Source organism: Macrotis lagotis, chromosome 1, assembly GCF_037893015.1.
Source record: "Macrotis lagotis isolate mMagLag1 chromosome 1, bilby.v1.9.chrom.fasta, whole genome shotgun sequence".
In the NCBI taxonomy this organism is placed as follows: domain Eukaryota; kingdom Metazoa; phylum Chordata; class Mammalia; order Peramelemorphia; family Peramelidae; genus Macrotis; species Macrotis lagotis.
The window spans coordinates 539,887,047-539,909,211 of NC_133658.1; the positions used below are offsets into that span (position 1 = coordinate 539,887,047).

Below are 22,165 nucleotides of genomic sequence, written 5' to 3' on the forward strand. Positions count from 1 at the left end.
AAGAAGGTACTATCTAAGACAATTTTAGGCAAGTCCATGCCTTTCACTGATTGTGCTTCTGCTGTGAGCCAACATTGAACCTTTCCATTGGAGTTGGTGGAGGGAGCAAAGATCCTCTCCCCATTCCACTATAGAAAAGTTAAGGAAAGAAATTTTGCTATAAGGGGGAAGAGTTTAAAAAGAGAGAAAAATGGAACCATTTCCTTGTGGTTTAGAAAAATTCCTTTAACAAATCTATACCCCAAATTCTCAGTTAGCAATCTTTGATGCAACCTTAATCATGAGGAATCAATCAGAGGAGTTCTCTAAGGACACCTAATGAGGCTCATGCCTCTCTCAGTATGGCCACATTCTATATTCTTAAGTCAGTTGGAGTATTCACCAAATTGATTAAGGATTCTTCTGATCACTGCTCCACATTACAAATATACAAGAAATATACTTCATTTGATTTTATTAGTTATGAGAAATGTCCATTTGTTAACTTTACTTATAACTCCGAAGTCATATATATATATATATATATATATATATATATATATATATATATATATATATATATATGTCAGGAATTAATACATGGGTTGCAGTGGGAATGACTTCACCTCAGTTAACCTCTGAGCAAATAATATTTTTCCAGATTAGTTCCCATTTGGAACTCCTTTCCTTCCCTGTTGTTTTAAGTGGCACAGTTCAAGTCCAGAATCAGATACTTATAATTACAAGACCCGGGAAAAGTTTCTAGATCTCTGCCTTCCTGTTTCTTCAGTTGCAAAAATGTAGATAATACTACTCCCAGAGTTGTTGTGAGGATCAAATGAGCTAATATTTGGAAAGTGCTTAGCACTTAGGGATTAGCACATAGTAGGTACCTCATGTTTGTTTCATTCCTTCTTTCTAAAAGTAACTGGTATATGACAAACACATCTGAAGTTCCTGAGACTGATTCTCAGTATATTCCCTTTTGGCTTCAGGATTTCTGTGCTCTACTACCCAATATTTGCTCGTGTACTTGATGGGTATTCCTCTTACAAAGGAACTGTATTCTGTGGAAAAAACTTAGCATCCGTCTAATCATTGGAATAAGAGCAATCCACAGTTGCTTAAAAAAATCAGTTTTTTATAACATAAATGTGGGAATTTTCTAAGTACTATGATCACATATTTAGATGTAGAAGGCAACTTTGAGGTAATTTTGATTACCCTCCCCCCCACTCTATTTACATTTTATAGGAGAGGAAACTGAAGTCCAGAGGTATCAAATTCTTTACCCAAGATAAATTAGAGTAGGAATTTGAATCCAAATCCTTTTATTACATTTCCATCATGCTTTGAAATTATGCCTCCTTTTGTTTTAGAGGACATAAAACTTGAAAGTATTCTTATCATCTCTTGGTAAACATCTGGTTTTCAGTTATGTAATCTAGATTAAAAACCACAGCAGATTGTTTCTTCCACCTCTTTTATGAGTTGAGATACATATTGCCCTCAGGATGGTAAATATCTAATTATTTAAAAAAAATTTTTAATTCATTTTTCCAACTGCATGCAATGATAGTTTTCATCAGTTATTTTTACAAGGTTTTAAGTTTCATATTTTGCTTCTTCCCTCCCTTTCCTTCCTCTCTCCCTGACAGAAAGCAATATTATACAGGTTTTATATGTATATAACTATGCTACACATAAATCCATATTAGTCATGTTTTCCTAGAAGAATCAAAATGAAACAGGAAAAAAGCCCATCAGAGAGGAAAAAAAAACTATACATAAGACAGCTTTTAAAAACTGAAGAAACTAAGCTTTGGTCTGCATTTAAGCTCCATGGTTCCTTCTCTGGATATGGAAAATATTTTCCATCACAAGTCTTTTAGAATTGTCTTTAATTATTGTACTGCTGAAATGAAAAAGTCCATCATAATTGATTGCTACCTAATGTTGCTGTTAGTACAATGTTCTTCTGGTTCTGCTCACTTCACTCAGAATCAATTCATACAAGTCCTCCCAGGCCATGCTAAAGCCCTATCCCCAATGATTTCTTATAGAATAATGATGCTACATCACATTCATGATGTTCTGCCATTCCCCAATTAATGGACAACTCCATCTTTTCCACCAAAAAATTCTTTTCTTTTTTTTCATTTTAAACAATGGGTTAAGTGACTTGCCCAAGGTCACACAGCTAGGCAATTATTAAGTGTCTGAGGTCAGATTTGAACTCAGGTACTCCTGACTTCACTGAGCCACCTAGCTGCCCCCTACAAAATTCTTTTCTACCACAAAAAGAGATGCTTTAATATTTTTGTACATGTGGGTTTTTTTTACCTTTTTTTGTAATCTTTTTTGTGATACAGACATAGTAGGGGTATTTCTGGGTCAAAGGGTATGCATAGTTTTATTGCCTTTTAGACATAATGGTGAATAACTAGTTAAAAAATTGCAGTAATACCCGGTAGTTTCTTCTTTTAGGTACTCTTCTTAACTCCTACTTGTGTTTATAAAAATAGGGTTGTTGATAATCAAACATTTCCTAATACTTTGCAGAGTGTTCACAACCAAAGAATTCTATACTCTTATGGAAATGAACTGTTTTCAATGACCTATAAATATAAATAATTGCTATGAAGCCTATAAACCATTCTTATTTGATCAGTAAGGCAAGTCTTCAAAGGGTCTATATACTAGGTAATACTTCATAAGTTGTGTGACTAAAATGTACTTGAGTGTAATAAAACTGCAATATTTGCAGAAGTATATCAAAATGCATAGTTTTACACATAATAGACTTTTCTGAAAGCATCATAGTTAACTTTGTGTATATGTATCCTAATTCTCTTTATTTGAAAACTTCAGCTTTTACTATTTTTCTGATATTTTTAGTACTCATTTAATTTTAATGAGCAACATATATCATAGAATTTTAGAGTCAAATGGAGCTTAATTGATAATTTAATTTCAACTGATAAGTAAAATAAAGCCCAGAGAGGTTAAATTACTTTCTTAATGTCCTAAAGCAAATTCAGGACTAGATCTCAGGTAGCCTGCCTCTAGTATCCTTTTTGCTTCTTCTTTGGATTTTTTTTTTGTCCTTTTGATCTTTTGATATTCATGGTGTCTTTCATGTGATAACTCTCTCCACTGATGCAGATCAAGTAAGTCATTTATGTCTTCTCATTCTTCTCATTCTTGTTCATATGTTTTTTCCCAGAAGGGGCAATTAGGTGGTGCAATAGAGAGTATTCACAGTTTGCTTGAAGTTGAGAAGATCTACTTTTCTGAGTTCAAATCTGACCTCAGACACTTAACTAGCTGTGTTTTTCAGAAATCCTCTGCAGAGACAGTCTCTCCAATACATTAATAATAGTCTTTTGATATTTCACATGTACTACTGAAATATTTGTCTTATGTGTTATTTATTCCTTATTTTTCCTTAAGAACTAACCTTCTTCATTTTCCAATAACCTGTACCCTTGATGATGATTTTTATTGCTTTTGTTTTGTATGCAAGTCATCATTAATGATCAACTTTCACTTACTTTCAGTTACCATTTTCATTGTCCTAAGGGCTACTTACAATTTTGATTATTCTGAGATCATACTGGTCCATGATTCACATCTATACAGAATCATCAAGAAATCACTTCAGGATCCCTGTTAAATAAATCTGAATTAACTATAATAAGAAGTTTTTGAATTATTAAAAAATGGTTCATAATTTCTCATGATATGTTTTACTCTTATCCAATGCTAACCCCACCTCATTGTCCATATTGAGTGTCCATAACCAAGATTTATGTGTTAATGCACTGTGAGTGCTGCCCATACAATTTCATGTCATAACTTGAGCAATATGCATCAAGGTGGCACAATGAGCCTCAAATAAGGAAGATCTGAGTTCAAATCTGATTTCATACACCTATTAGCTGTGTGACCCTAGGCTATGTGATCACACCTCTGCCTGCTTCAGTTTCGTTGACTTTAAAATTGATACTGATAAGAACATCTGGAAAACATTGCCTATTAAAAGGATCCCTCTTCTATTTTGACTCAGTCTAGAGTGTTCTCCAAGACACTGGGAATCACCTTTGGTTTTTTGTGTTGATTGATCTTCTATGAAGATATGGGCAAAAATTTCATAAGACTGATGTGTTACAATTTGAACTATTGGAGGGTATGCTTTATATTGTCAAAAATGTTGAAGAAGTAGAATATTGATCTGTCAGCTTATTTGTAGTATGAGGAAAGAGGTAAAACTCTCAAAAACTTGTTTCAAAAGGTATCATTATTGGGTAATTCCTAGAAGTAACATTAAGTCTTTTAAATACTTCCTTCATTGATCTTTCAAATGTATATCCTTTAACTTTCATTTATTGAGTTTGAACATTAAAAATTCTATCTAAAACTCTTTTTTCCCCTCCCCAAAACTTTTAATCTTTTTTTTTGGGGGGGGTTAGGATATACACTTTATGAAATTAAACTACATATTCTAATGTAATTTTCTAATACCAACTGTAGGAAATTTTCTTTACTCTGTTCAGGAAACAATCTTTATAGATATATTTACATTGAAATGTTATATTTAATTATATTATACATATTCAAATGCTTTTAAAGTATTGGACTTTGCCCATTCCCTTCCTCTTAAGGCTAACAGAATCAGATGATAAGCTCCAGTTCCCTCTTTGGCCCTGGTGATGCAGTGGAATGAGCCCTGGATATGGAATCAGGAAGATTCATCATCATGAGTTTAAATCTGGTCTCAGACATTTACTAATCATATGACCTTGGACAAGTCATTTAACTTTGTTTGCCTCAGTTTCCACATATGTAAAATGAGCTGGAGAAGGAAATGATATCCTTGCCAAGAAAGCCATGACACAAATGGGGTCATGAAGTATTGGACACTACTAAAAAGACTGAATAATAAAAGTTCTCTCTCAGTTCTATGATATAAAAAGACATTTTTATTTTCTTTTCAAATATTTTATTTACTTGAGAAACAGAAAATGGGGTCATGTAAAGTTTATTGCACTGGATTTAGAGCTGAAAGAGACCTTAGAGGCCACCAAGTTCACATGTCTCACTTGAGAAAACTGAGGCACAGAGAGGTTAGAAGAATTAAGTTCAAATATTTTCTTTGACACTAACTGAATCTAAAATTCATTTTCCCCATCTGTAAACTGAGGATGATAGTTTCACTTAAATGGCTATTGTGGGGTTCAAATAAAATATTATTTCCTTTAAATCCAAGCTATTGGATTTAAAAAGGAGGATTACTTCCTACCATTTTCTCTGTCATTGGATCCTCAGGTCCTTTGGGGTCCTATTTTCTGCTCAGTCACTATCACTTTTGGACCCTAACACAGTGTCATTGAACTTGTTGATGGACTCTCAATCCCTAGGCTTTGCATTCTATCCCACAATGAACTCTTAGTCCTTCTGGGCCTTTGCATCTTCTCTGCAGCCAAATTCTCTTTTCTTGCTATTTCTACTTATTAGAATGTGAGCTTCTTGAGAACAAGTTCTGTCTTTCTTTTTCCTCTTTGTATTTCAAGGGCTTAGTACAGTGCTTGGCACATCCCCAGCCTTCAGTAAATGTTTTTTAACATTCATTCATGAGAGGCTCTATAAAACTCACAATGTCTTAACATTCTAAGAAGTTTTAAAATTTAAGGTACTTAAGTTTAATATCATAATCCTGATATGTTGTTGATGAGTATAATTACTATATTAAATCATCTAAATGGTATATGGGAGCCTTGATTCTCCAGTCTGCTGCCCTTCTCAGTCACTACCACAAATGACTACATAATGGGGAATAAAGACTCATTTATATGCTGGTATTGTCGGTGAACTTTTATGGAATAAGGATGTGAAGGAAGAGTGTCTAGCCTAGCTAAATCTCCTTTACACTGTAGATAAAAGCCTTGGATGAATGTGGAGGATGGAAGAGATTCAAATCAGGCTACTGAAGATGTTTACCTTCCTGGGCTTAGGAAATATGCATTTCCATCATGAATAGAAAGCGCAGAATAGGAAAAGCGCTATGTATCCTAAGAAATAAAGAACCATAATTGTCTTCAGTTCATACTCTATAATCCTGAAGGGTAGAACTATGGGGGCAGTAATGAGGTAGGCTATAATTAGCTTTGGAGTTCTGTTACACATGTTATCCTTCCTTATAAAATTCAATATCTGTTTGCATTCTCTCCAGCCTCTTTAGTAGGTAACTGGGCAGCAGGATGTCTTTCCAGAAATTCATTGCAGGACTATTATTTTCCTGTGATCACTATCTCAATGTTTTTCTCTCACAGGCGAATATCAACATCCCAATGGGAGCCTTTCGACCAGGAGCAGGACAACCTCCCAAAAGAAAAGAATTTACTCCTGAAACAGATGAGGTAAGGGAAGGAGAAGAAAAGCTGGGGCTGAGGTGCTTTTTATGTGAGCTCCGTCTCTTCCCACTAGAGGGGAGTAGAGGCCAAGAGCTTGGCTATGAGCAACATTCTAGACCTGGGAGAGAATGAGTGAAAGAACAGTCTAACCTAGAGACAGCTCCTCTATCTCTTCAATATATTCAGTGGAATAGCTTTTTTCCAGGACCTAGCTTAATTAGTTTTTGAGTCTATTTTCCCATGCAATTATATTTCTATGCCTATTTCAGTGCTTTGTATGACAAAAAGATTCCCTAAATATTTGTTGATTGATTTGTGGACTGATTCATGAAGGAGTGTAGTAATGCAAGAAGAGAGCCTAGAGGTTCATTTTGTTTTTTATAATTATATCCAATCAAAGTATACTATTCATCCCAAAGACAGAACTGTTGATGTCTGAATGTAAATTGAAGTTTACTTTTTTTTTCATTTTATTTTTCTTGAGGTTTCTCTTTCTTGGGGGGGTGGTGCATCTTGACTTTTACAGCATGACTTTTACAGTAATGTTTTTCATGACTACATATTTTTAACCTACATTAAGTAACTTGCTTTCTCAATGAGGGGGAGTTGGGTGTGAGGAAGGGAGAGAATTTAGAACTCAAAGTTTTGGAAGCAAATGTTGAAATGTGTTTTTGCATGTAACCTGGGGAAAAATAAAATGAAACAAAATAAAATAAAATTATAATTATATACAATCAATTTGCTTTGCTCTGGGTTGGAGGTTTGTATCTGTCTGAGTGGGACTTAAAGCAGCTTTTGAGGTATGATCAAGTTGAGTAGGTGGGCATGTAGTATCAAACAAAATTGTGTAGGAGCATTAAACAAAAAACATTTTTAAAGTGTATTAAGTCAAAAATTTCCTTTCCAAAACATAACAACAATAAAACAGCAATAGCAATAGTAACAGCAACAACACCTTTGCAATGAGTTCTCTTAGGTAATCCTTTCTGTGCCTTATTTTCTTCCTCTTCTTTACCAAGAAATTGCTCAACTAAAATGGAGGTCAGACTATTAAGGCTAATAATGAAGCCAAGATGAAGGTTCTTTGTGAACTTTTAAATGTTTATTTCCTTCCCTCTGTGTAATATCCCTGATAAAATTGGGAGAGTTTGTCTTTAAAGAAATAATAATTTTAAAAATTTTAGAAGCTTTTGCTACAATAAGGCAAAGGAAATGGAATCTAATGGGACTCATAGGGCAAAGCAGTTAAGTGTTAAAACTTTTTTTGAGGTTTTTTTAACTCCTGGACCAAATGGTTTGTGGTTGAACACCAAATTCCAAATTATGGTTTCTAATAAAACTTCATTTTCTGTGTCCAATCTTTCCCCTATGAGCATTCTTGAGGTAGCTTTAAGTTATTGTGCCAAAGAGAAATACAGTTTGGAAGAAGCAGTTTGAGGATTATTTCCCACAGTCAGAGGTTTGCTCCTCTGAATTTCCTCCATTTCTAGTACTAGAGTTCTCCATGCTAACTAGACATTTTGAACTGATATAAATAGATGGTTGGCTGGTTGGCTGACTGGTTGGATAAGATGGATGGATGGATGGATGGATGAATGGATGGATGGATGGATGGATGGATCAGTCATTTATTAAATAACTGTGTATGAAGTACTGTGTCATTACTTGTGATATAAAAACAAAGAATTTATATTCTCAAAGAGTTTACGTTCTAATAGGAGAAGGCAAAACATAAAGGGAGCTGGGAAAAGGAAAAAAAAAGTGCCTAAATGAGGATTAGTGTGAAATATCAAAACTTAATCTGTTTTTGTGAATATATCTATCTTTCTGATTTAAAGCTTTGACTGTCAGTACTGTAATGCCTCTGACCTCAAGTACTGAAGATTCCTCATCATTGGTGTGTCTGATTACCTTAGTTGGCTGGGAAAGTGTAAAATTCAGTCTTCCACCAGATGACTAAAGAGTCAAGACAACATAGCTCTCAGGGGCAGGTGTGATAGTTTCTCCCTTTTCAGGCTTCCCTTTGGCCTGGTAGAAGAGAGGAAAGTTAGTTCTCAAAGAGAAATTTTTGTGAAATCCCTCCAGAGAACAGTCATCACTGCCATTGTGAACAAGATGAACTAGGACAATTTTTCACATAAAAAATGCAGGAGATTACCTTGATAAGTGGCAGCAGGTTTCTTAGAAAATTTTTCACTGAAAGTTTGGTTCACCTTTTAATTTAACTTTGAGGATGAGAAGTTGATCCCCCCCCCACAAAAAACCAGTTAGTTACTTGTAAGAATAAGAAGAAACTAGCCTGAGGTAAAATTATAGTGAAAATGAAAATACTGAGGCATCAGTTTAAAAGATAGTTAATGGGGTGTGACAGACTTGGTTTTCTTTGTCATCTTTCATTCCATCTCTTGGCTAAAGATTCCAAGAGTAACAAGTAGGGTTTTACAACACCAGAGCATTGCCCAACTTGGAAACTACTTGAATGTCAACTGCAAGTCTCTCCCTACTAATTTACTTAGGAGCAATTTTATGGGAATTTTAAAGACCTGTTTCTGTGGTGATATTACTCCAGAATCCCTTTAGGTAGTCATGGCAATAACTTTCTTTAGGGTTCATTCATGTGACCTTTGCTGGCCTGACAACTCTAAGGACCTACATGAAGGGATTTTAGACAGTAAAAGCAGTGCATTGATACTACAAATTCTCCTTCTCACTCTACTTTCCTCCTTCTCTTCCTCTCACATTGTGATTATCACAATAAAATGTTAAGAGAGCTGCCTTTTTTGAGTCTACAATTCATTTTCATTTTACACAATACCCATCCAGAGATCAAGGCATACTCAAAGCACAAACAGGGTTAATTATAACAATGAAAACCAAAGATATTCTATTCAGTCTAGGTCCTTTCTGTTAAATATCCACAGGGGGCCAGGCAGAGCACCAGGCATTGTTTATATTTATAATGTTCTTTTCTTCTAAAAGATTTCAAAGCAAACTCTCCCAACACCATACTTAGTACATAGTGAAAGTAATCCTCTCCATTCAATGAAAAGGAAGTGTTGTATTATCCTTTCACCATTACTCAGAGTCACTGACAGAGAAAGACACAGAATCCTTCAATTCCTTCAATAACCTCATTTGGGATTATCCATTAGCTAATCCATGGCTTTGCCAATGGTCCATAATCTCTCAGGTTCCTAGAAAGGGCACAGGTAGTGGAGGTGTGAACATAATCTGGAAGTTTCTTTAGAAGCCTCCATTACATAGATAGAAGTACCTCTCTCTCTTTGCTGCCATGGTACTGTATTACATTACAAGAACAAAGCAACTGGAAAAGAGTACTAGTATCAGAGGATCCTGGGGTCAACTCCCACCTGTGATACAACTTTCAGCAAGAACCAAGTGACAGAATTTCTGTGGAAAAGTGGTAGGGCAAAACAAAGTTTGATTTACAATCATTTCAAGAAATAATTGTAAATGATCAGATCATTTACTTCCCTAGAGTTGCATGAAGTATCTTCATTTGTAAAAATATAGGATTGCATTAGATGGAATGTTCCTAATCTAGGATAAATGAACTTGTTTTAAAGATATTTTGATAACTGTATTTTAGTATAATTGGTTTCCTTTATGATTCTATGTATTTCATTTATATAAAAATTATTATTTTAAATTTTAATGAATTAAAATTAAACAACTAATTAAAATCTTAATTTAAAACCTTATTTATTATTTATTTGAACATGATTATTTATTTATTTAAATATTCTGAGAAGGGAGCCATGGGCCTCAGTTTCCCAAAGGCATCTATGACACACAGAATGGTTAAATATCCTTATATTAATTGTTTTCTTCTAACACTATGATATATTTAGTTCGTTAACTGATTATTTTGTCTTTATGAAAATAAGCAGTTTTTAACTAATTTTGACAAGGGATTGATGATTTGATCGACTGAAATGATTGTAAATCAGACTTTGTTTTGCTTTGACATTTCTCCTCAAAATTCTGTCATCTGGTTCTTCCTGGTGCAATTAATATGTTCCCTGTCTTCATTAATGTTTAGAGAAGTATTTTGCCATTAATGGTTGTGATTTTAGTATTATATGATGATTTTGACACATCCTAAAAATGGGAAGTTCATTTACTCTCCATGTAAAAGCATTTCCTAACTGCAAAAACCACAGTACAGGTCCATATCTCTGGGTTTTTATTTCCTCACATGCAAAATGGAGGAGCTTATTTTTGTGAAAGGCAGTAAGTTTCTTAGAAAGAACATTGAACTTGGAATGAGGAGATATAGATTTGAATTCCAGCTTAGCTATCACCATAGGAATATTAGTAATAGAAATATATGGTAATTAGCAGGTGACAAAATCCAAGAAAAGATACAACTATAAAACCCATGGTTCATATCCATAAGTGAATGTACAATGTATGAATAATAAATAAGATGAACTAGAGATTCCCCAACATAAAAAGGCAATTTTGTACTTCTAGGTATCACCAAAACTTGAGTGAATTGAACCAGAGGTATGCTGAAGCCTGCTCAAACCATTTTGAGAAACTGGTTGAATCCTTGTTCCCCTACTGTTAGGAACCAGTATTTAGTGATCTAGTTCCAGATAGCCAGAACAGAAGTACAAAACAACTCTGTCCTCACTTTACCAGCTCTGTTCTTAGAGAACATGGGCTTGAACTTCTTACAGTTTCTATATAGTTGTGATCCTACTAAATTCAAAATTGATATTTCTCCTAACCATGGACAGGGTTCCAAAAATCATTCTTTGAGACACTGATAATGGACTATCTGGTTTCTAAACCCAGAAGAGACTTTGTTCCCATATCTCCTGGTAGCTTGAGATTTTTAGTTTTAGAAATTTATTAGGAAATAGCCATCTCTAAACTTCTTCATTCAAAAGTAAGAATAGAAGTAACAAAGACAGAAACAATAGCAGGGCAATGCACTTTCAATTTCATGCCAGCTATAAGTAAGAGAGGGCCTGCAGTCCTGCCTCATTTACAAACACTCAGCAGTTCATCCACTTTCACCAGTATTAAAAGTTAGAAAAATATCCTCTATTAAGAGAGTTTCCTTCACTATTTGTATAGTCAACCTAAAAGGGTTCAACTCATCTAGTAGGTCAAAAACCTTTCTGCACAAAATATGTGCATTTTTCAAAATCCATGTGGGATTTGCAGCAGTCATACTTGGATTTATTGACTGTTTAGTCAGTTCCTCATTACATCTTGATGCTTTCATTCTTTAAAAAGTGCAAGAAACAAAAAGGAAAGCTATTATTTTGAACTTGATTTTGAGTAATAAAGATAAAATGATGGTTGAGATAAAAATGATAGGAACACTGGAGAAAGTTGACTGCTTTAATGCTAAAATTACATTGAAAAAGAGGAAATCTGAAAATAATCTGACATCCATCCTAGATTTTTGGGAAAGTAGATTTTTTTTTTGAAAAAGGGTTAGATTTCATAGGTTGAAGTCAGATCAAGAAGAATAGGAAACTCTCAAAAATCATTTTTTTTAGGTTTTTGGAAGGCAAATGGGGTTAAGTGGCTTGCCAAGGCCACACAGCTAGCTAATTATTAAATGTCTGAGGCCAGATTTGAACTCAGGTACTCCTGACTCCAGGACCGGTGCTCTATTCACTGCACCACCTAGCCACCCCTCAAAAATCATTTTTAAAGAAATTATTTTTATTCTGAATTTGATGAACACCAAATAAAACAATCGTTTTCATACCCAAAGTTGAACCAGAAAAGATTGTACATAATCATAAATTTCTTTTATTCATGGTTTTCTTTTAAGAATATATTAAATCCAACATTTAATTTTCAAAGATGTCTTGCTTGTCTGTGCTTCCTTTTGGTCCTCTTTGTGGTCTATCTTGTGTATTTAAAAATGCTTCAATAGTTCTCTTGTTTTTTTTTTCTTTTTGACAGCCTTGTAGCTAGTTTTCCTCTCCTTTCCAGTCCCACCAGTTGAAAAAGAGGAAAAAAAAGATTCTGTAACAAATATAATCAAGCAAAACAAAATCCCATGCTAGTTATGTCCAAAAATGTATACCTCATTCTTCAACTTGACTCCATTACCTCTCTAAAAGGAAGAAGGTAGCATGTTTTTATCACTTATTGTTTGGAATCATCATTGGTTATTTCATTAACCAGATTTTTAAGAATAAAGATCTAAAAAAGGCACAAAGAAAAAATTCCATTGAAGGAAAAAAAGAATTCTCTAAGGAGACTGATATAGATTAATACCAAGGAAATCATTGACTAATTTGGTGTTAAAAGACAGGCAGGCACTCAAGACAGAAACGACAAGTAATGGGAAATTAATAGAAATGAACATCAGGGTCCATTAAAACTAACAATAAAATGCTCTGGAAAAGAGGATTTGACAAAAGGGCTCCCCCCCCCCCCCATAAGAAGAAATTAGGAGAGGATTAAAGAAGAGACAGGCACTGTTTGGGTGGATAAAACTATGATAAAACATGACAGAGAGAAGAGAAAAGTACTCAATAACTGTTTTGCTTATTTTCTTTTCTAAGGAGAATAATCTTTGGATTAGAAAGGACAGAGCAAAAAGTCTAGTAGAGCTTTTACGTCCAAGATAAATAAACATATAGAAAGACAATCCCTAACTGCTCTCAATGAATTCAAGTCATCAGGCTCAGATTAAATAAATAGCAGGGTGCTAAATCAGCAAATATATTAAATGAGGTGCATCAGAAATTTTTGAAAGGTTTTGGAGAGTGAGAGAGGTATCAGTCTAGAGAGGGAAAATGTACCATCTTTAACAAAAGGAAGAGAATGCCATTTATAAACTACAGGTCAATCAATCAATAAATATTTATTAAGAGTCTTCTGTGTGCTAAGCACTGGGTCAATGATTTAGCTTTAATTCCTGGGAATATTCTAGGATGTGTTATTAAATGTGTAGTCCATAAACATAGTTCAAAAAACTTTTCAAGTTTAAGAACATGTCATGTCAGAACAGCTTCAGTTTTTTAGGGGTTATTATACTGATAGATTAAGAGAATATAGAGGACACAAAGCTTTGAGATAGAGAAAGATCTAGGGATCTAAGTGGATCACTTCCAGGTTAGAGAAGTATAGCCAGGATATAGAAAAGACTGAAGGTCACAAGACAGGTCAGATGGTTGAAGATACTGTAGGTATTTAGCTAGGAGAAAAAAAGACTCTAAGGAATTGAAAAGTTGTCACGTGGAAGAAAGGTTAAACTTGTTCTTTGTTGTTCAATTATTTCTGACTATTGGTGACACCATTTGGAATTTTCTTGGCAAAGATATTGAAGTAGTTTGCTACTTCTTTCTACAGCTCATTTTACAGATGAGGAGAATGAGGCAGAGTTAAGTGACTTACCTAGGGTCACACAGCTAGTAAGTGCTTAATAAGTAGAATCATTCAAAAGTGTAACCAAGAGTCATGGAAGGTAATACAGTTTCCCACTTCACTAAAGATTTGAAGCCTGAATGACTACTTCATGACTATCCTTGCAAGGGATTTTGTAAATGAGATTCTTGGGTGGGAATTACTTGGATTAGATTGCCTTTGAGATGCTTATAATGTTGAACTTCTTTTTCACTATGACTCTATGAAAAGTGACCACCCACTGATTTCCTGCCCCAAAACAAAACAAGATTCTTAAATTCAAGTAAGTTAAAGAAGTTAACACATAATGATAATTTTTTTTTAAAAAATGAAGTCTTGTTAAATAAACAGTGCTCCCATCTTTATAGCAAACCATTTGGATGTCTAAACTGAAAAACTTTTTTTTTTTATCATATGCATCTTCATCAATTGAAAACAAAACTATATATCTTGCCAAAGAAGAATAACAAGATTTGAGTTCCTTGGGGGAAAAGTTCCATTCAAATATTAGATACCATTCTCATCAACATTTATTCTTTGCAAGTTCACAAAACAGCTCTTTGCACATATAAATACAAATGCACATATTACTTTTGTGCATAAAATTTGCAAAATATCAGGGTAGGATGTACAGAGATAGAGAATGTGATTTTACCCAGGGGCTTAACAGGTTGAATTGGAAGCATTTTTCTTTTCTTTTCATTTCCTTACTAAAACTTACCCCTCTTAAAACTGTTGAAATATTTTCAAGGAAGAAAGTAACATTTATGTCACTACTATACATATTAAAAAAAATCATTATAGCCTGCTAAACCTGCTTTCAAAGGAAGTCTCAATAGAATTTTCTAGAAAACTAGTTTCAGCAAAGTGTTTTTAAATTTCTCCATTTTTGTTTCTAAATGTATGTACAAGGGAAGGAAGTATAGGCCTGTGGCTCCTAGTTTATGTACCAATGAGAGGGCAATTATTTTCAGATGTGTGCTGTTGGTGCAGATGGCATTGTGCTATTTTGCCATTATGTAAGGGACTATGCTAGTTGAAGCAGCACCAAGAGACTCAAGCAACAAATGAAGGAAAACATCATTAACCATTAAGCACTTCAATATTTTAGTTTTTCACTTAGTTTGTGAATTTACCCCACTAAAGGGGCACCAATTCATTTTTCTCTTTTTTTTTAAAATTTTTTTTGCAAGGCAATGGAGTTAAGTGGCTTGCCCAAGGCCACACAGCTAGGTAATTATTAAGTGTCTGAGGTCGGATTTGAACTCAGGTACTCCTGACTCCAGGGCCAGTATTCTATCCACTGTAGCACCTAGCTGCCCCAATTCATTCTTCTCTTGACCAGAATTACATTAGGGTCATTCACTGTAGAATTCTCAATGAAGACTGTGAATTCTAGGCATTTAAAAGGAGAAGTAATCAATTTCTTTTACACATTTAGCTTATTATACTTGGTGTCAAAGTTGTCTCCAAACAGGTGGTCATGTTATAAATCAGAATCCATGCAGTAAGAAGTAAGAGGAAAAGGAGGAAACTTTTTCAGGAGATTCAAATGTCAAAAGAAATTTATTATAGAATATTCTAAATAGCTGATAGAGGCCACAGGATGGAGATAGAGAGTTTGGAAATCTCTGGGTCTGTGTTCAGTGTGGGGTGATAGCATGACAGTCTCACAAGATTGGAGGAGTAGACATGTGGCAGCTTCTTCAAATGTTATTTTCTTGCTGTCCCTTTTTTAATAGAAAAAGTTTCATCAGTAATGTGTTAGGGAGGCTCCCTCACTTTTCAGGGGCTCCAGATGGTGATTGGTAGACCACCAAGGAGTTATCTACCATCTCTGCTTCCAGATGTGTGCTTTGGGATTTTTGAGCATTGTAATTAGTTGACAATGCAAAGGAAGGATAAATGGAAGTTGGGGAAAGTTGGGGAAAGAATTTGATTCATCCCATGGCTTGGTTCTGTATGCTTTTTGTGGCCTTGGTTAGATTTGTGCAGGTGCTCATAGGCTCCTACAAAGAACAAACGTTTATTCCTGACTTCAAATTCCCTTTTTTCAAAAAATTATTCTTATTTTGAATTTAATAAACATCTCTCCTCTTCTACCCTTCCTCTATGGACATTTCTACATTCAAAGTAAGACAGAAAATAAGAATTATATATAAATTTTCAGCTCTTTATTATCCATAGTTTGCCTTTTTAAAAAAAGTTTTTACAAGGCAAATGAGGTTAAGTGGCTTGCCCAAGACCACACAGCTAGGTAATCATTAAGTGTCTGAGGCTGTTTTTGAACTCAGGTACTCCTGACTCCAGGGCCAGTGCTCTATCCACTGTGCAACCTAGCCACCCCTTTGCTTTTCTTTTTAACCTACTCTGAATTTCTGATTTAATTCTTAATTTTCTTGAATTATTCTCAAGACATTGCAGAAGTTGTATTCTTAACCTGGGATCCATGGATATATTTTTAAAAAAATAATTCATTTCAATGCTTTTATATTCCTATATCTTTTATTTTATGCACTTAAAACCTTATTCTAAGAAGGGGACCATAGGCTTTATCAGATTACCAAGGGAGTCCAAGGAAAAAATAATATTGAGCACCCTGCTTTTTGAAGCATTCTAAGATATTTTAAAGCCTGGAACCTGTCGAAATGGCTTCATGTCATTTTGTTTATATGTACATAGAGCTGTTATGTGAACAGTAGCAAATATTTCAATGAGAACCCCCCCCCCCCCAAAAAAAAAACTTAAAAGAAAGTTCTTGGTTGGCAATATGTCTCTGAGTTCTATTTCAATTGATAGAAATGTATGTGATGGAAAATATGTAATGGTTTTTACATTTTAGGTGTCTGAACAACATTGTTGTAAGGGTGGGAATGATATTTAGTCAACATAAAATAGAATGTTTTGTATCTATGAGATGGGCAAGCAGATAGTTGTTCAGAGTTAGAATTGGCTATCATGCATTCTTCAAGTCAGTCTAATCCATTAGACTGTGAGATCCTTGAGAAAAGGAATTGTTTTCCCCCTTATTTTTATAACCTCAGTCTGTAGCACAGTGCCTGGTACATGATAGACACTTAAGTAGTAGTTGTTCAGTTGATTGATTTAAAAGCACTTCCTAATCATAACTTCAAAGAGTGACTATAAAAATGAATTTCCTTAAGTCTTATACTGCTTGACACACTGCATCAAAAATGTAAATATATAATATTGTATGAATACATATTTGCAATTTATTTCTTTATTTCTTTATTTAGGTTTTTGCTAGGCAATGGGGTTAAGTGGCTTGCCCAAAGCCACACAGCTAGGTAATTATTAAATGTCTGAGGCCAGATTTGAACTTAGGTATTCCTGACTCCAGGGCCTGTGCTTTATCCACTATACCACCTAGATGCCCCAATACTTTTTTTTTAAACTAAGGGATGTAAAATTGGAGAGAGATGCCTAGAGGGATGAGAAATAGTCCCTGTTTTCAAGGAGTTTAGAAAAGACAAGACATGAAAAATTAAACAAATAATGAAATTCAAAAAATTAAGAAAAATGGTATTTGAGGAATAAACTATGAGGTTCATAGAAAATGAGTTCTCTGAATTCAGAAGGAAATAAGCTCATTGCAGGCTGTAATGGTTTGGAATAGATTCATAGAGGAGGTGGAATTTAAAGTCATCAAAGCCAGAATTAGAAGAGATCTTGGTGGTTGTATAATTCAACCCCATTATTTTATTGATGAGAAAACCAAGTTTTTTAGTAGGAAAGTGGTGTACTCAGGATCACATGATTAAATAAGTGATAGGACTAGGAATCAGGAAGCCTAGCTTTTAGCTCCAACTCTAACTTCTTTCTGCTATACCATTCTTCCTTCAAGCCTGGCTACTTGTACCTCAAGAAATGTCTTGCTAATCCTCAGGAAGGTAGCTAGTCCATAAAGGGAAGTCACATCATATTGTGGAATTAATTTCATGAAACTTTTATACTTGCTGTTGTTGAGTCACTACAGTCATATCTGACTCTTTGGTGGCCCCATTTGGCAGAGATATTGGAGTTAATTGAATTTCCTTCTTCAACTCATTTTTACAGATGAAAAAACTGAGGCAAATAGGGTTAAATGACTTGTCCAGGATCACAGGATTAGGATGTATCTGAGACCAAATTTGAATTCAGGAAGATGAATATTCCTGACTCCAGGCTTAGTCTCCTCATGAGACCTTATTTCCAATTAATGGTAAAAAAAAAAACCCAACCAAACAAGCAAACAAAACAAAAAACTCTGTTTGTATCTCAGCCCAAGAACTAATTATGTTTCCAATGTCATTGTTATGCAAGCACTTTTCTTTACTAGTATTCGATTGGAGCAACTTCTCATATTATCTTGTCATTTTAAGCTTTTTAAAAAGGATATAATATTACTTATAACATTCTAGGATTTTAAATTGGGAAGGACTTTAGAGACTATATACTTCAACTTAATTTCCTGATGAGAAAACTGAAATTCAGTTTAATTATGTGTCTTGCCCTTTCACTTTTAATAACAGTATCAATAGAATTTATTCAAATTAGGTCTTTTTGATGGGCAAATTCCATTGAGAGGGAGAACAAAGGTAATACTCTGACCATCTGTTTAGCCATGACAAGAAAGGGAGTAATCTATTCCTCATGGAATCCAGGGGCTGAAACAGGGGTTGAGGGAGGGGAGATTCTTCAGGTGAGAATCTAGGCCATGGTAGACTGAGGCAGGATGTGGATCATACTATGGAGTGATGTGGACTGGAAAAATTTAAGGCAAAAAATAGTGACAGTGGCCACCATGGGGATGAAATTTAATATTCCTCAGGGCATCTTGGGTCAGTGCCCCACTTTCCCCTGTATTAGTTACAGATCTGTAATTCACACTGATTTTTTTTTTTTTTTTTGGTAAAAACATTTGTTTATTAAGTATTGCACAGGAAACCCTCAAGAGCTTCATGTTTATTAAGTCTATCAGTTGAATATTTTAGGATAGATATTTTGAGAATGGAAATGACTAAAAGTGTGTTTTATGAACATGTATTGCACTCAATCTACAATAAACACACAGAGAATTTTTGAATTGATCTTTCTATATGAAACGGTTTCATCATAGAGGCAATGTAGTCTTTGAATCTTTTGCATGACAGCCTCTTCCCTCCAGGAAGTTTGTAGTAACAATTGACTTGTCCAGAGGTGATGATCACAAGATGCAAAAGAGACATATTTTTGGATGCAGTCACTCTGAGGATTCATTTTTCTTGGTTGTGCATATTTATTCTCTCTCTCAGTTTGGGGGGAGTCTGGGAAGATTTATAAATATTGATGGCAAAAGAAAAAGAGGGATGAAGACAGAGACAAAAGAGATAGAGAGAGGGATGGAAAGAGAGAGAGAGAGGTGGCTAGGTGGTGTAGTGGATAAAGCACCGACCCTGGAGTCAGGAGTACCTGGGTTCAAATCCGGTCTTAGACACTTAATAATTACCTAGCTGTGTAGCCTTGGGCAAGCCACTTAACCCCGTTAGCCTTGCAAAAACCTGGAAAAAAAAAAGGCCGACTTCTCCATAAATTCATTCCTGATTCTTTCCCCTTTGGGGTGTCTAGGTGACATAGTGGATAAAGCATCGACCTTGGAGTCAGGAGTACCTGGGTTCAAATCCGGTCTCAGACATTTAATAATTACCTAGCTGTGTGGCCTTGGGCAAGCCACTTAACCCCATTTGCCTTGCAAAAAAAAAAAAAACCTAAAAAAAGAGAGAGAGAAAGAGATAAACTGAGACAGAGAGAGAGAGAGAGAGTTTTGAAGTCTGAAATTTGAAGTTTCCTTTAATTTAAGAGGGAACAGAAAGAAGTTCTAAGGAAACTATACATAAGCTAGACAGTTTTCAAAATAATGTTTGAGCTTTATATATTTTAAAGATTTAACATGAAATAGAGATTCATAATTTCCAAGCAATCTTCTTTTTGTGTTATTTTATACAAATAGAGTTGAACATTTTTGTTGTTTATATTATATTCACACACACACATATATATATAAAATATATATATATATATATATATATATATATATACATATATATAATATGAAAAGCAATGGATTTGGAATCTGAAAGTATGGGTTGGCGTCCTGGTTCTATTACTGTGTGACCTTGGATGAATCCTTTCACCTCTGGAGATTCAGTTTCTGCATTTGCAAAATGAGAGTTTTACTGGGTAATCTATAATAGTTTGTGACCCTTCTGGGTAGTATAGTAGTGACCAGAGGAAGAATCTGGCTTCCTCTTAACTACAGTGACTTTTTTCTCCCTTTTTATCTAGAGCCTTCCTCCTACCACAGAAGAAAAGAAGGTGCCTCCAGGAGCAAAGAAACTGCCAGGACCTGCAGTTAATCTATCAGAGATCCAGAATGTAAAAAGTGAACTGAAATATGTCCCCAAAGCTGAGCAGTAGTCAAAAAGAGAAAGGTGAGTATTTTCTTAATTTGCAAAACCTTTTGTAAAATATGTTAAAAAAAAAGTCAAGTAGATGGTGTCTGAAATTCCAGAGATTTTTTGGGAGGTAGGTGCAGTTGGTGGGAAAGGACAGATACTTCTGTCAGATATTGATTGATATGATGAAGCCCAGCCACTTTTCTTTCACCTCCTTATATATAGGGTAAAGTTATTAATGTGTGCAGACATAAGTATTAACTTAGGCATTGGCTCTATTTTCCTTTCCTCTTAAAAATATATTTTTATTGATATCTTTTGTCTTTATCCAGTCATTTCCAAACCCATCCCTTCAGACTAAATCCTCTCTTTTGAGAAAGAAAAACAATCAAAAGCAATCTTTAACAGAAACCTTATCTGACAATAAATGCAACAATATAGATTAATATCTTTATTCATTTTAATAGCATTTTGTAAAGATAGGTCTTTTTTTTAGGTTTTTTTTTTTTGCAAGGCAAATGGGGTTAAGTGGCTTGCCCAAGGCCACACAGCTAGGTAATTATTAAGTGTCTGAGACCGGATTTGAACCCAGGTTCTCCTGACTTCAGGGCCGGTGCTTTATCCACTGTGCCACCTAGCTGCCCTAAAGATAAGTCTTAACATTTATTTTAATTGATTTTCTTTTTTTATTTTCTTTTTAATTTATGAAATAAGACAGGTATTCTAGTAGTCTTCTAACAAGGATGTCCATGATACTGTTCAATATTGTGCTAGAGATTCTAACTATAAGAGTAAGACAAGAAAAAGGAATTGAGAGCATATACCTCTCTGACATGAGACAGGAGGTATGTTTCATTTCTTTTCATAGGGACCTTTACCAGTTTTTCCATTATTCAGGATTCAACTTCCTATTATTAATCTTTTCACTTATGTTGTTAAGGTCATTTTCCCCTTGGACCTGCCTTCCCCTGTAACACAGATTAAAAAGGAAAGAAAAAAAAGGCAGCCTAGCAAAGTCATCTAGCACATTGATCATGTATGACAGTATTTACAGGATTCTGTACCTATAGTTCTCAACTCTACAATGAATGGAAGGAAGGATATTTTCTCGGCTCTTCTTTGAATCTACTTTAATTCATTATTATTACACAGCATTCAGTTTTGTTTTAATGGTCTTTACATTTACATAACTTTGATCATTATATATGTTGATTTCTTGGTTCTGTTTATTTTTCTCTTCATTTTTCACATAAATCTCACATTTTTTTTCTAGATTGTTCATATTTGCAATTTCACACACACAATATTATTCTATACCACAATATTTTTCAGTCATTTTTAATTCAGTGGGGGCCCATTTTGTTTCTTAATTTTTATTTTCACCAAGAATACAACTACAAATAAACCTTGCTGTAGTCATGTTTCTTTCATAATTTCAAGTTAAAATAATAGAGTTGGACCCCTTCAATAGTTATGTGTGCTTTATGTTCTAAAATTCTCCAACATTGACTATTTCCATTTATTTTTCATCTTTGTCAGTTTGCATAATGTGAGGTAAAATGTTAGAGTTGTTTTAATTTGCATTTTTCTGTTAGTGATTAGGAATGTGTTCTTATGTGTTCATTCATAGTTTTAATTTTTCCTTTTGCCTGGCTATTTTTTTTCAAATGTCTGACATATTGATGACTTTTGGAAGTCTCCATTCTTTTTATCACACATCTGGTTTTGGAAAGAGTATTAAAAGAGAAAGAGAATGCATGGGGAGGAGACTTATAAAGATGACTCCTTCTCCCTGACTTTTTCCTTTTCATTCTGGAAATCCAAGGAATAACAACCTTATGTTCCATTTTTCTACCTGGAAGCTGAGGAGCAGTCATAACTAGAATAAACTCACTGAGGCTTTGTCTTATATCACTGAAACACAGAAGTAGA

General features: G+C 34.5%; 1 protein-coding gene across 1 annotated transcript in view; it reads left to right on the forward strand.

Annotated features, from left to right (window-relative positions):
• The window catches only part of SMPX (small muscle protein X-linked), a 100,550-nt gene that overhangs the window by 24,030 nt on the left and 54,355 nt on the right, over nt 1-22,165 (forward strand). Inside the window, exons 3-4 of the mRNA XM_074214256.1 lie at nt 6,312-6,398; nt 20,124-20,269. Coding sequence (XP_074070357.1) covers nt 6,312-6,398; nt 20,124-20,255 — 219 coding nt within the window. The 3' untranslated portion in view covers nt 20,256-20,269. The remainder of the gene's footprint in view (nt 1-6,311; nt 6,399-20,123; nt 20,270-22,165) is intronic.